The sequence below is a fragment of the Pocillopora damicornis genome, chromosome 8, assembly GCF_964200805.1.
Source record: "Pocillopora damicornis chromosome 8, jaPocDami1.2, whole genome shotgun sequence".
Taxonomy (NCBI): domain Eukaryota; kingdom Metazoa; phylum Cnidaria; class Anthozoa; order Scleractinia; family Pocilloporidae; genus Pocillopora; species Pocillopora damicornis.
Window position 1 is genome coordinate 5825295 of NC_142677.1, and position 14283 is coordinate 5839577.

At 37.2% G+C, this 14283-nt stretch overlaps 2 protein-coding genes across 3 annotated transcripts; one reads left to right on the forward strand and one right to left on the reverse strand.

The window, feature by feature from the left end:
• Positions 1-1100: 1100 nt before the first annotated feature.
• Positions 1101-10086, reverse strand: LOC149041114 (ATP-dependent RNA helicase DDX19A-like). Its single transcript, XM_089214408.1, has 10 exons — positions 9885-10086; positions 9046-9118; positions 7711-7855; positions 6637-6729; positions 5847-5949; positions 5246-5360; positions 4683-4860; positions 3453-3690; positions 2560-2739; positions 1101-1975 (listed from the first exon to the last, which is right to left on the reverse strand). The coding sequence occupies exons 1-10, from the start codon at positions 9942-9944 to the stop codon at positions 1742-1744; spliced, it is 1419 nt and encodes a 472-aa protein (XP_089070534.1). The 5' UTR covers positions 9945-10086; the 3' UTR covers positions 1101-1741.
• LOC113674167 (UBX domain-containing protein 10) lies at positions 10071-13982 on the forward strand. 2 transcript variants are annotated; one of them, XM_027190638.2, is made up of 2 exons: positions 10071-10447; positions 10940-13982. In XM_027190638.2, the coding sequence occupies exons 1-2, from the start codon at positions 10402-10404 to the stop codon at positions 11758-11760; spliced, it is 867 nt and encodes a 288-aa protein (XP_027046439.2). In that variant the 5' UTR covers positions 10071-10401; the 3' UTR covers positions 11761-13982. The 2 variants fall into 2 exon arrangements, with proteins under 2 accessions (XP_027046439.2, XP_027046440.2); XM_027190639.2 differs by having other exon boundaries at positions 10325-10675.
• The last annotated feature ends 301 nt before the right edge of the window (positions 13983-14283 follow it).

Genomic DNA, 14283 nt, shown 5'->3' on the forward strand with positions numbered 1-14283 from the left:
ACATTATTAGCTCTTCAGTGCGAGCGAATTCGCCCGCGAATAGTTCTGGCGCCTTGAGTGACGCGGGTGAGCGTGAGGTCTGTAATGGGTCTGGCACTGATAATCCATTATTAGTGCCAGATCTCTTTTAGACTGCTTGCTGGCTCGCTATGCTGAAGGCCCTAAACGTACTCGTTGATGTAGAAACACTCGTCCTGCAGCACTAATATTGAAGGCCTGTCCGTATGCTAAGACAGATCATTATCGTTTCATTGCTGATCTACCAAAATCGGCACTTTGTTTTTATTCCAAGTTGGCTATAAGCAGCTGAAACATTCCTCGCGATTACTCGATGAAATGTGTGCCATATAAACGTACTCGAACAGGTTTGCTAGCATCAGAGAACGTGTAATAAAATATGTGCTCATTGTTCATATTTTCGCTCGAAGAGCGAAAAAGAAGATGAAAGGAACGGCTTTTGCGCTCCCGCGTTTTTTTTTCGCCCTCCTTTGTTCGCGTGAACACAACAAAGGAAGAAAAACACCTTGAGCCGCAGGCTACTCTTAACAAAGATCATTTTTACACAATCTATGTTCGCGCTGTGCATAAACTGGCTGTCTTACAAGATTCTCTCAAACGTCAAACGATAACTATGGGATTAGTTGAAATTCAATTTCAAGGTGTAAAATAGTAAATTTATAGTTGTGAATTTAAATTGAAATATATCTATAGTCTAGTTGCTAAGAACAAGTTCTAAGGAAAAATTGTCCATTTGAACAATAAACATATTTGAAGCTTGATTTCTGTATGGCGGTTTCTCATTCACTTCATTGCCAACAACAGCTTTTTTATTTTGTAATACAGAAAAGACATAAAAAAATATCGACAACACATAATGAACATCACTGCCGTCGCAGTACCCAAGAAGCTGTTGATTTGTCAAACTCAAAAGAGATCGTTCTAACCAGTTAAGTCTCGGCTTTAACCCTTTCACTCCCACAAGTGACCAAGACGTTGTTTCTCCATACAATGTAAATACAATTTCAAGCAGACAAGGGATGAGAATAAAGAAAAATATCAATAAGGGGATTATCAGTTGATCCAATACCACACTCAAAGGGTTTAAGTTCTACATGTAATTCCTAAACAACAGATTTCCTTTAATACAGGTTTGGAACAAGATAAAAGGAAGTCCCTTTGCTTTAAAACTATTTTTAATTAGCCTTTCTATAAAAAGGTTTTTAAGTAACCAATCAACAGCGAATGACGTGGAAAGAGAAAGTAAAATACAATTCATTTTAACCCTCTAATTCCCTAAACGTTTTCTCGTAAGTTGGTTTGAAGAATTTGGTTTAAGACCACAATAACTTCAACCTGATAAGTTTGAGTGTTCTCATTACCAGTTTGCTGGATAATGTAAAGATATTACAGGGAGATGTTTTGAGTCACTCACAGCTGGATGTTGAAGGGTTAAGAGGCAACAACAAATATCTTTTGTTATTCCAGTGCTCTAAGCCAATCAAAACACTAGGAACTACACGTGTAAATTAAGGGAAAGTAAAGTCACTGTCATACGATTTGATTGGCTGAGAGAGGAAGCAAACCCTCGAATTTGTAGGGTTCAAAATGTGAACAAACGAAACTGAAGATTATGGTTATCAAATGGGCGACGTATCCTTAAGATGGAGAACTTTTTAAGTGCATCTGAAACGGACGTCGTCTTATTTTGGTAAAACTCTATGGGCAATAGAGACATGTCTTGTTATGCAAGTTTCTCCAATGCATCAACATCATTGGTCTCGAGAAGTGTAATTTTTCTTCCAAAATGTACCTCAATTTTCTTCATGGTTGCCATAGATCGCTGACCATCAATAAAGTTCACTGCGATGCCACTCTTGCCAAACCTGCCTGTCCGACCAATTCTGTGTAGGTACGTTTCAAAATCCGGTTTGCCTGTGGGCTCCACTGGCATGTCGTAGTTAACCACAACTGTCACCTGCGAAAGAAACCCAAATCTTATCATTCAACTGACAGCTTTTTTATAAAGACCTCCTTCCCCTCAACTTAGGAAATATGCCCCCTAACCCTGTAAAAGCATGCATCACTGACACTAGCTTTCAGCAGCACCCCCCCTCCCACCCCTTGCTGTATTGGCTAACCTTTCTTTCACTTTTACAAGTTAATTTCTCCAAATAAGGGTGTAACCAGTATCGATGCTTGGGCAGGGGAGATGTTTGCCAGGAAGAAGTCCTCCACAAGAGTCTTCCAGACATTTGGGAACACAACTCATTGTGTCACCATGACAAATCATTTTTCTTGACACCCTACGATCACCTGACCTGAAAAAATACCTGTGACTACCGTGGGGGTGGGGGTGGGTGTGGGTTTTTTCTTGGAGGGAGAGGGGAGCTTAACCCATTATTTGTTATTCTGACAATCCCTGAATCACTTCAAGTAAAACATGAGCCATTAAAAACCTAACACCTTAATTGTGATAAATGAAACAGCAGAAAGACAGGACCCCCTTAACCACACCTACTATCAGTATTTGTGTCTCACATACACAAGCTAGTTCTTTACCTGCTCTACATCTATGCCTCTGGCACAGACATTTGTTGTGATGAGCAACTTCTCCTTGCCATCACGGAATCTGTTTAGGACTGCAATCCTCTGCTCCACTGTTATCTCACCAGATAGCAGTGCCACAGCATGTCCATCCTGGCTCATTTTCTGTGACAGCCATGAGGCTGCCTTACGGGTCTGAAATAATAAAAACCTCTTTTAACTCTTTACACCCAAACCCTGTATGCATATTTTCCATACTATTCACCTTGCATTCTTTATGGCACTAACAAGGGGAATTGGTTAAACAATCAAGAGCTTCTTTAATTTTATGATCACTTTCTTTTTTCTTGTAACATTAATGTGTGATTCAGGGTTAATATTATAAGGAGAATTTGAATTCTAGTCACTCTCAGGGGTCAATTGGTTGATGTCAAAATTCATCAAGTACAGCCTTAGCAGCACACTTTAAACCTGAACTCAAATTCAGGCAAAGCAATTTCCCCTTAAAATCCTTGGAATGTTGAGGATGATGTGAATTAGGCCTTCAGACCCTTTCCCTTTCTCAAAACAAAATCTATTCCTTTTGCTACCCTGTTTTGTACAAAAAAATGCGTACATTGAGAATATCAACATTGTAGAAATGCATCTAATACAATATAATCCAACAGGATGTCAAGGCCCAGAATCACAGTTCACACATGTGCACTGTTCTATGCCGAAGTTCAAATGCCATCCTAGACTCTTGGTCCAAAAGGGCAGGACACTGTTCAAATTGTAAAATGCACACTAAGATTCAGGACTGTCAACAACAACCATAACCTGTCACAACTGTACCCATTTAGAGTCATTGACTGGTTGACACAGTTCTAGAGAAGAGGATAAGGTTTGGCAGTGTTAACCATACTTACCTGACAGAACACAATACACTGTCCTATAGACACCACTCCATACATGTTTGAAAGGGCCTGAAACTTCTCCTCTTGACTCCGACACACAACATAGTACTGTTTAATGTTGTCTAAACTCTCCTCTTCACGACGTAGTCGAATTACCATTGGACTGGGTACGACAGACTCTGCAAACTTCATCACCTCATCATCATATGTTGCAGAAAAAAGCAGCATTTGACAGTCTTTGGGTAAAGTCCTTGGAAACAAAGGAACATTGCTTAATAACCTTAATCAAGCTCTTGGGGATATTCTGAGATAAGGAAAGTAAGGGAACAATACCTGCACTGTACATCATCTCATTGACAAGTGGGGAGATGTTAGTGTGCTGGACTCTGGCTCAAGAGTTCCAGACTTGTGACCTGGCTGAGTCATTTAGTTTTTTTCAGGATAGGCCATGTTAATCTCAAAGTGCCTGTCTCCACCCAGGAGTATAAAAAGGGTGGAAGTGAACTGTCAAGGAAGCCTGATGAAATGCTGTGCAGTAACCCTGTGGACTGAAATCCCATCTGGGGGAGAGTAGCAATATTTCTGGTCACTTCTTGCTAAGAAGGCTGGAATAAGCTCTAGTCCCTTGTAGGCCACTTGGATTGAGTGCAGACTTCAACTTTTACTTATCTCATTGCAGCCTACACTGATAAGCCTGGACTTAGCTGACCTCTAGATGGAGAGGTTCAGGTTCAAGCTCTAGTCTTAGTTTTGCTGGTAAGAAACACAGTTTCCCCTCACAGTACTTTAGACTTACACCTAGTGATATCAGGGACATAAGGTAAAGTTTGTACTCAAACCAAAGGCTCATCCAGCTGCAGCTTTTTCATTTTCCTAGAATGAAACAATTTGGAGGATTATGGATGCCAGTCCATTGTGAGGTAACCCCCCACCCCAAAATTTAATCAGGCTTTCCAGACCATTTTCCAGCACCCATTTGTAATCCAGGCTGGAAAGAGGCACTGTGAGAGTAAAGTATTTTGACCAAGAAAACAACAAAATGATGCAGCCAGGTCTTAAACCTGCACCTCTGAACCCCGAGTCCAGCGCACTGACACTGCATCTCCCAACTGTCAGGGAAACCTTGTGAAATGCTTCACATGCCACCATTCCATCCAAAGGGGGAGGGGGAGAGAAGCAATATGTCAAGTCACTTCATGTTACAGTGACCTATCCACCTTAAATATGAAGCTCAAGACTTACTTGTGTATTCTAATTGACTGATCTTGGTGTCCCTGTAGAGCAATCATGACATCAGCTTCATCTAACACAAACATCTTGATTTTCTTTGGATCCAGAACTTTGTGTCTTAAAATCCAGTCAAGGAGGGTGCCAGGTGTTCCAAATATTATGTGATCTGTTACTTTCTGGCCTCTTGAAACTGTTAAAAAAAGAATAGTTCTGTTATTAATGTAACAGTAAAAAAGGCTGCTCTTTTCAGATTTACATTTGGCAAGAATTCGCTTTGCTAATAATTGCACGTCTTTTGTTTCAAGGGAACTCACTAAATCAGTATTTCTTGGCTATTAACCCTTTGACCCCTGAGTGTGATGAGCATTTAATTTCTCCTAACAAAATCACCTTGGATCACACATTAAGGTCACAAGAATTAAGGAAATGATCACCAACTAAAGAAGCCTCTGATTGCTAAACAAATTCTCCTTTTCAACACTTAAGAAAATGTATACAGAACAGTAGGGAGAATTTTCATACTGATGTAGGGTGTAAAGGGTTGGCAGTTCTATTTTTTTGATAAAATTTCTCACCTCTTTCTCCTCTTACTGCATAACCGATTTTGATCTCTGGACAAAACTGTCCCATTTTTTCAGCAACTTGGCCTGTTTGTAATGCCAGCTCATATGTTGGTGATAAACACACCACCTGAAAACAAACAACATGAAATCATGGAAAATGGTAACTGCTACATCAAAATCATTATTTTTTTTCACCTTCATTTTCATTAACCCCCTGCACACCTCTAATTACATCAAATACATATTTGACAAGAACATTTCAATCAGCATGTGTAAAACTTAGCTGTGAAAAAATGCAATTTTTATCATTTTATAATTATCTTCCTTCATCTGAAAATTCAAGAACTTTTAACTGTCCACTACTATGGTATTATTAAAATCACCAAGATAGAAATAGCCTGTAGAACAGGCGTAATTTTGGCAAGCAAGTGCTCAGTATTTTCTTGGTAAAAATTACTGCTGCCATGTTTTGATTTTTACAGCAGTGGAAGGCTGGAGAGAGGAAGAAATCTGTAATAAAGGGGGTGACTGACATCCATTGGATGAACGATCATGAGCTTATATAATAAGACAACTGCATTGCTGGCTATGATAGAAATATGTGGTTATCTACTTGTGTGTAGGCCTTTGTAGCATCAACTCTGCTTAGCATAGTCAACACAAAGGCAGCGGTTTTTCCAGTTCCTGATTGTGACTGAGCAATCATGTTACTTGGCCTGAAAAAAATAGAGAGATGATGCAAAGCAATTATCAAATCCTTGCAAGAAACACACTACTGTGGCATGCTGAAAAACTATTGGATCTTCCCAGTAAAAGGGTTAATTCTCACAGAGTCTTTCTTCATGGGATAATTTGCTACACTTGATAAGTGTATCCCAGCCAAGGAGAGCAATATAAAGACAGGCATAGAAGGCAGGGTAAGCTCTTCAGTCTTGATTGAATCATAACAAAAAATCTTACTGTGCCCTCTTGTAGGCAGACTTTACAAGTACAATCAGGCATCATTTGAACAGGACATGCATAAATTCATTTTAATCATATGACCTGCAGTGTTTCACAAGGGTTGCCAGCCCTGAGAAAAGTGGTAACTACACATGTGTAAAATTAATATTGCCAATTAGTTGCAGACACATCAGCTGCTGACATACCATTCTGTCAGACCTGTCAGGTTGATAAAGGAATGACAGAGCGTTTGCCATTCATTAAGTCATAATATATAGAGTTGAACACTTGCAAAGAAGTTCGATATCTACACTGGCCCATCTGTTATTCTCTAAGTAAATAGAAGTATCTTTTTTTTTTTTTTCTTATATGTCTTTTTGATATTCCACAAACAAGAAACAAGCACATTATAAAATTCAACAAGTTAACACTATTTCAAAATGTGTTTTGTAAATACTCACGGGTCTGCTAAGAGCATGGGTAAGGCTGTTTCTTGAATTTTGGATGGTTTATTAAAGCCCATGGCATAAACTCCTTTACGCAGTTGTTCAGACCTAAAGGAAAATATTTTTCATAACATTTAGAGCTCAGTCTTCAAGCCAACAAAATCAGAACTAAAAGTACCATTAATAATCATAAAGAAAGTTGTTATGACAATCACAAAATAATTCAAGTTAAAGCAACAAATTTGGGGTCCAAGAGAACATCTGGAAAACATGCTTCAACCATCAATAGGTTAAAACTAGTAATAGAAAATTTCAAAGTCTGTATCAAATGCCTAAGCACTAAGCTGACAACAACCTAACAAAAGAACAAATTTTCAGTTGATTTACATAAAAATTGTACACATTGAAAGTCTAACAGGAGTGAAAAAGATACTGGTTGAACAATGTCAATATATGATCAAACATAAGTCTAAGTTAAAAGATATGATGTACATATGATTTCATCTGAAATTATTGGTAAGGATTCAAAGAATTCCTGTTTTCAATGTAGGAGAATTTGTGCATGTGTGCATTTGTTGGAGAAACCAAAATGAAGCAACTTTCTCGAGACTCCACTAGTAGTTTATTGGATTTCTTTTAAAAAACATTTTTTCAAAATTTGAGTTTCTAAACTCAGGGTGTGGCATATTAACTGCAATAAGGGTAATTTAACATCAGTCTGCATTGGAGAGACAAATTTCAATAAATGTTAATTTTTGCTTTAAAAAAAAACTCAGAGAAAGGTTTGCTCAATTTATTTGATTCTGACCAATATTAATCAATATCTGACCAAGCATATTGGCCAATCATGATAAAGTTCAGGGTTTGCAAACTTATCTCAAAATCTCAAACCATTGTTACCATTGCCATTTATGGTTCAGTTTTCCCACCCCTAGCTGACATTTTCCTTAAAACACAATAAAATTCCATACACATTCTGTTTTTCGATTTTTTATGAGTCTCGCAGTGAAGAAAACAATAAAAGAATGTCCTCGTGGGATTAAGCTTTCCGTAAATTCAAATCACGACTTGAAATGAAGGCATACATACAGAGGTAATTCATCAAATGACTTGACCGAGTGAAGTGGAGAGTTTGGATCATTCCTTTGCACTTCAACTTCATTCTTATTTTGGACCAGTTTATTCCTCAAAACTTTGATTAATAAGGAAGCCTCTGCCACAGCCTCTGCAGTCTCTGTTGAGTGAAAAGTCAATAATAGCATTAGCATAACCAGTGCAATGGTGTCCAGCTATCTATTTCATTGCAATTGGTCAAAGATTGATGCGACAAGATGCAACCAAAACTGTAAAAGGATTCTTGTCAGGTGAAATTCTCTAAGTTATCTTATTTTTCTCACCAACGTGTCATATGCATATCATACCACAACTAGTAATTTTATGCAACTCATGTTAATTTTGCAAAATTGCTTCATTTTCTCATTGTATGTGTTCATGATGTGTGTGCATCCAATAGAACACAAAAGAGGGGAATTTCTCCTGACGCAATATTTCAACTACTACATTGAAAATCAATCCTTTAACCCTTTAACTCCCAAGATCTCTTTAGTAATTCTCCTTACTGTCTGCCATACAGTTCTTGTGATGTTAGTTTGCAGAATTTGGTATTAGATCACCTTATAATCTCCTAACTGATCTTTTTCTTTATTCACATTACTTGTTTGCTTGATATTGTATTGATACTGTAAGGAGAAATTCTGTCTTGGTCACTTATGGGAGTTAGAGGGTTAAAATCTGCCTTGCTCCAAAAAGAGGGCTCCATAGGTCAGTCATTGTCTGTGCATCAAGAAAATTTGGTTTTATCAACTGAGTTGATAATGTAATTGGCCATGGTAAAGAGTTTCAAAGCTGATGTTCTGAACATTAGCCCTTTAGTTTTTCTTCGTCAGAGCAAAGGATGAAGAGCTAACTCCTCAAAAAATCAGCTTTTAAACTCTTTATGGCAGACATTTTACATTACAAACTCAGTTGATAAAACCAAAATTAACTTGTTACACTCCCCCTGTGACACACCACCATGATTTCTTTAGAAACTTACCTCCTTTATGTTTGTATATCAGCTGCATATTCATTGCTATACATCTCAATTAACCCTTTAACTCCCATGAGTGACCAAGAGAAAATTTCTCCTTACAATGTCAATACAATATCAACCAGATAAGTGATGAGAGTAAAGAAAAATATCAATTTGAGGATGACTAATTGATCCTATACTTAACTCTCTGAACTAACATTAAAAGAATTTTATGGTTGACAGTAAGGAGAATTACAAATTTAATCTGGGAGTTAAAGGGTGAATATTGATAAATAGTGAGTAACACTGGGATCATAGGGTCATGTAGCTCTATGTTATAAGGTGAATCATACCATTGTCATCTTGAGGTGGTTTTTGTTCAGAAGGTGATACAGGATTATTACTGTCAATTTTGAGTTTATTGACCTACAAGTGAAGATATCAAAATAACAGCAGTCTTATCAGTCTTATTTTATTATAATGTATCACACAATTACCTCATTCTCTAAGAGCAGGAAGAATGACTGATCCATTCAAATATTGTGAAAAATAACTCTAAGTGATCAAGTACAGCTACACTTGTATTATTTGGCAGACTGAAAAAGTTTCAAAAGTAGTGAAGAACTGGAAAACAATAAATGGATTGTTTGTCATGCTGTTTCGCAGAAAACACAGTTTAATATGTGTTAAACCTTGAGTTCTCATAAATTTTATGTCAATGAATGAATCCTGTGTCATTCAAGTGCCTCTGCACATAAATTCTACCGAACTAAGAACCTCAACTTTTCCACCGGGTAGTAAGTTCACTATGACTATAGATGCCTTAAAGTTCCTTAGACACAAACTATTTTCCAAGAATACGAGTTCAGTTACTTCCGCAAATAAACATGGCTCTCTTTTTCCCGGAAAGCAAAATTTTGCTTTGCTGTGCGTAGATAGCTAACAGTTAGCTGAGCTGCACACTGAGATAGTTCGCCGCGAAATACGGACAGAAAAAGAATAGGATTATCCAGAACTACTTGGCCTTTAACACTTGACACATTTCCCTACCTTAGTTCAGGTCACAGTTCGCAAAAACTATCATAAAACGTGACAACACATGCTTCGAAGCCGGAGATCTCAGCAAACCGATTCTATTTTTCCCACACGTGTCTCAGAGATGAAGCTTGTCCGCGTGCAAAACACAGCTTACCTGGCCAGAGATTTCACGCTCCTGTTCGTCTACTTCGGCTGCCCAGTCTTCATCAGCCATTGCTACATAAAATTTAATCTGAAATTAAAGAATAGATAAAAGTTTCCGTCGACTATCCAAACGAGGTTCGCATGTAACGATGATCAGTCAGAAAATTGCTTCCGGTGCGTGAGGAGATTGGAAATGAGAATTCCGTTCGATTCTAGGTCGATTCGAGATCGAGCAATTCCCGAGTCGTAACAAGTGCAATTTTCCATGAAAATATAGCTCAATTATGTTGTTTGCTATAAACTGGAGAAGATTTTCAACCCTGTAATCAATAAAAATATGTTTATCACTTAGGTCAATCAAAATTCTGTGTTAAACAAAAATTAAGAGGAGCGGAGATTTCTGTCGATAGTCCTTCGGGAATGCTCGGAAGTTGCTTAGCAAAGTTTGTAACAAAATGGCGCTGTTATCTTCTGCTTGAATAGCAATCCCGCAGAGAAAATTGTAAGAGACAATTCGTTACGCGGTGATGGCTAAAATCCCAGTTTCCTCTGAAGTGAGACGTTTCAGCGAAGGTAAAAAAGATTGTGAAATACATTATAGAACGTGATCATGAAAATCTAACAGTTGAGATTAGTGTCAAGAGGCCAGTTAAACATCAACAAGAATCAGGAAATTCGATAGGAAATTTAACGACATACTGCTGTAGAAAAATACACTCGTGACAATTTAAAGCAACCACAAGATATCAGCTTTCAGTTTAGATTCGAACAAATAAAGGTTGGGAAAATGCATGAGAAAAGGTAAGTGAACACAAAGTGCTTCAAGGATCTGAGGAATCATGATCAAGAGAAACGTTTTTCTGTGAGATTAAGTCTGCCCACTTTGCTATTTCTCTCTCTGAAATGCAGGAAATATTTAATTTATGGTGTTGTCTTTTTTGGAATAAACTTCTTGTTATTTGGATCAAGCTGTTTACTCCAAAACAATTAGAATTGGTTAAGCTCTAAGGGAATGCAAAAGGTAAGCACACGTAGTAGCTGGAAATTTTTATTTCTTTTTTTTAGGGAAGTATGGAAGCCAGCCTCAATCACGTGCTGGTAACAGACCTCCCAGTAGCAGATCTGTAGACAGTCCCTTACCGGCGTATACAAACGATAAGACACAGGCAGCCCAACACAGAACTAATATAATACAAAGTCAACCTCATGTCAGAGGTAGTTTGTTACGTCGTCATACTTCAGAGGACATTTCACATGGACATGAGTTTTCATTAGGTCATGCATCATTTGTTCCACGACCTCCTTCAAGCACCTCTTCAGAAAAATTAGAATGTCGACCTAGGTCAGCTAAGGGACGATTACGCCCCAGATCTGGACTCAAAAAGGAGAGTATAGCTTCAAGAGAGAACTTTCAGGTTGTTGGAGAGCAAGCATCTTTCCCAACACCACTGAGATCACAATCATCATTTTCAAAGTACAAGCCACTTCCATCAATTGGTTCAGGTCAGAAAGTTGAGTCAGACTCAAACAAATCACAACTTGTTCTGGAAAAGACATTTGATAATAGGGATGATAGTGTTTTGCTACAGAAGACAGCTACTCTTTCTTTAGAAAATTCACTTCCCAATGAACCAGATGATTCAGAACCTGGAAGAATTCATCTGGCCATAAAATTATTAGATGGATCACGTCATGAAAGATGGTTCAGAAACACTGAGACACTTGGCACAGTGCTGGCCTTTGCTCAGTCATGTAGTGAAGACAGACTCCCTCTTTGCCAGTTCTTTACCAATGAGGTACCACGACAGGTTTTTAATAACTTTGATGTCAGTCTGACACAAGCTGGTATAAATTCAAGAACAGTTCTTCACCTGGAAGACATATAAGCATAACTAAGTGCATTTTATAAAGTACTGGCTTGCAATACAACCTTTTGAAATTACCATATTTTGGATAAAAGGTGCTTATGTGGGAAAATGACAGAAGCACAGTGGCAAAGAAGGCATGATACAGGTCTACACACCACATGAGTAGGAAGGCAAGTACCATCATGTACTGTTCATGAAATTTTATCAAGATTTACAAATGCAAATTGTAAATGAATGTCAGCCAAGGGGAAGAAGCATTGATTTCTTAATTGGACTAACTTGAAAGGCAGGAAAGTGTGAAATATTACTGCAGAAGTCTAAAATATCTCCTTCTGCAACTGATCAATCATGACAATTGATCAATCATTGGGATTGGCAAAATGGAAGTGGCAACAGTCATGGTATTGTGTAGATTTATTTAAAATCAATAAAAAAAAAATTCTTTTAAGATAATGTGTCAATCAATTCGAAGCTTCACATCCCCCTAGGCAACCCACTCCCCGGGCATCCCTCCTGGCATTAAAACTTTTGCATATTGGTTTGTTCAAATTCCACCCCCCCCCCCCCCCACACAGCAAAGATTATGTTCAAATGCCCTACCCAAATTTGTTGTAAAAGGCAAATTCAGCAACGATGACTTTTTACACCTCGACTAAGCTTTTAATCCTAGACTTTGTAGACCTTTCATTCTGAGCCATTAACTTGTAAATGCCTCAAACACCTCCATATTTACAGATATAACACTTGTACTCTGCTGGAATGAGTTGACACTTGCTTTTCAAATTTCCAACCCTCCTAGGTTCAAATTCCTCACCCCTGAGCACAAACTTTGGTGAAATGCTTGTGGGGGGATGTTGAAGCTTCAAATTGATCACAGGGCTATAGTGTCTTAAGTTATTTAGTAGTTCTAAATCAAATTATTATATTTGTGACAAGTTGGTGTTGTATTTTCTTGTTAGTAAGATCTCTTTTTGTGCAGAAGCAATTGAGGTCAAATGCTGTTGGTAATTGGTTTGAGTGATATTTATTTGATTTTATAAGTTACAAAATTTTTGCAAAATCAAATTATGGCTATGCCATCTGTGGTTTAGTCTACAAGGCTCAAAATTTCAGAATTTCTGAGGAGAAATTATTATTCATTATGAGCTCTAAGTATCATTCAGAATAATCATTATTTTTACATTTTGCAAGGAATTATGAGTCAGTATTTAACCTATGACTCCCATGACAGACCAAGACAGAATTTCTCCTCCTAATATCACTACAATATTAAGCAGACAAGTGATGAGAATATAGGAAATGTAACTTACAGGATTATTAGTTGATTATATACCAAATTCTCTAAACTATTATTTTAAGAATGGGAAGGCAGACAGTAAGGAGAACTACTTATGAGATCTTGAGGTTAAGGGTAAAGTAGTGCACTTTGTGTTCTTTGTATAGGGGGACAAAACAAGAACTGAAACTTTATACTTTGTAAATAGAATGTGAAAGATGGTAGGTTTTGAGCTGGTAAAGGAATAGAGAGAGATGTTTTTGTTGTACCATGCTCGTGACAAGACTATGAAATTTTATATATTATCATGTTATTTATTCCATCAAACAATTTTTTCTATTGGTGCCTGATTACTTCCCATGCTTCCTGTGGCTGCAAAAATGCATGTTATTTGTCGGAGGACAGTAATAATCTGTTCATTCTTTCAGAAAAGTGTTTGCTTTTCAGATTAGACAATGTGTGTAGAGATATTATTGAAGCTTATAATCCATCATATATTTTTGCTAATTTTTTTTGGTCTAAAAGCATCATGTGATCAAATATGCCCCAGCTAAAACTGGGGAATATCTGAGCAAAAATTTTGCGCTTGTATTTGTTGTTGGAAGTTATCTGTTCATTGAAGTTTGTAATTTTTTTTGCTATCAGGAAACTGTTTGCATTTTAGAACTGACAAATATCTGTTGATATATTAGCACCAAGTGGAGGCTGTTGTTTATAAATTGTTTTGTCGATATGCTTTTTTTTTTCGGGACCAAGTGTAGGATATTGTTTAAGTCTCCATGAAATATTCTTTTTGCATTAATTTTGTAAATACCAACAGAAATACCCTTAATTTATTGGTTAACAGAAAATTCAGTTTTAATTTATTCAGTGGAGTAGCAAATGTGTAACAGCCTGTTGTGTGTACATAGTGACTGACTAATGTTTGATGGGAAAAAAATTAAAATTAAATCCTTTCATCTCTGAGAATGACTATCATTTAATATCACCTCTGAATCACACATTAAGATCATGAATATAAAGTACAAGGTCTCCAACAAAAGCTACTTGTTTTTTAATAAATTCTCCTTTTCAGCACCTAGGGAAATGTATAGAGAACAGTAAGGAGAATATGCATGTTGATGTTAGGGTGTAAAGGGTTAAAGTAATTGTCTGTTTTTGATGATAACTAAAGAAATGCTGCTCATTATTTCACCTTTTAAGAAACGAAAATGATTTAGGAAAAAATTATCTGAGACCAGGGTACAAGAAAACTTCACCTTTGA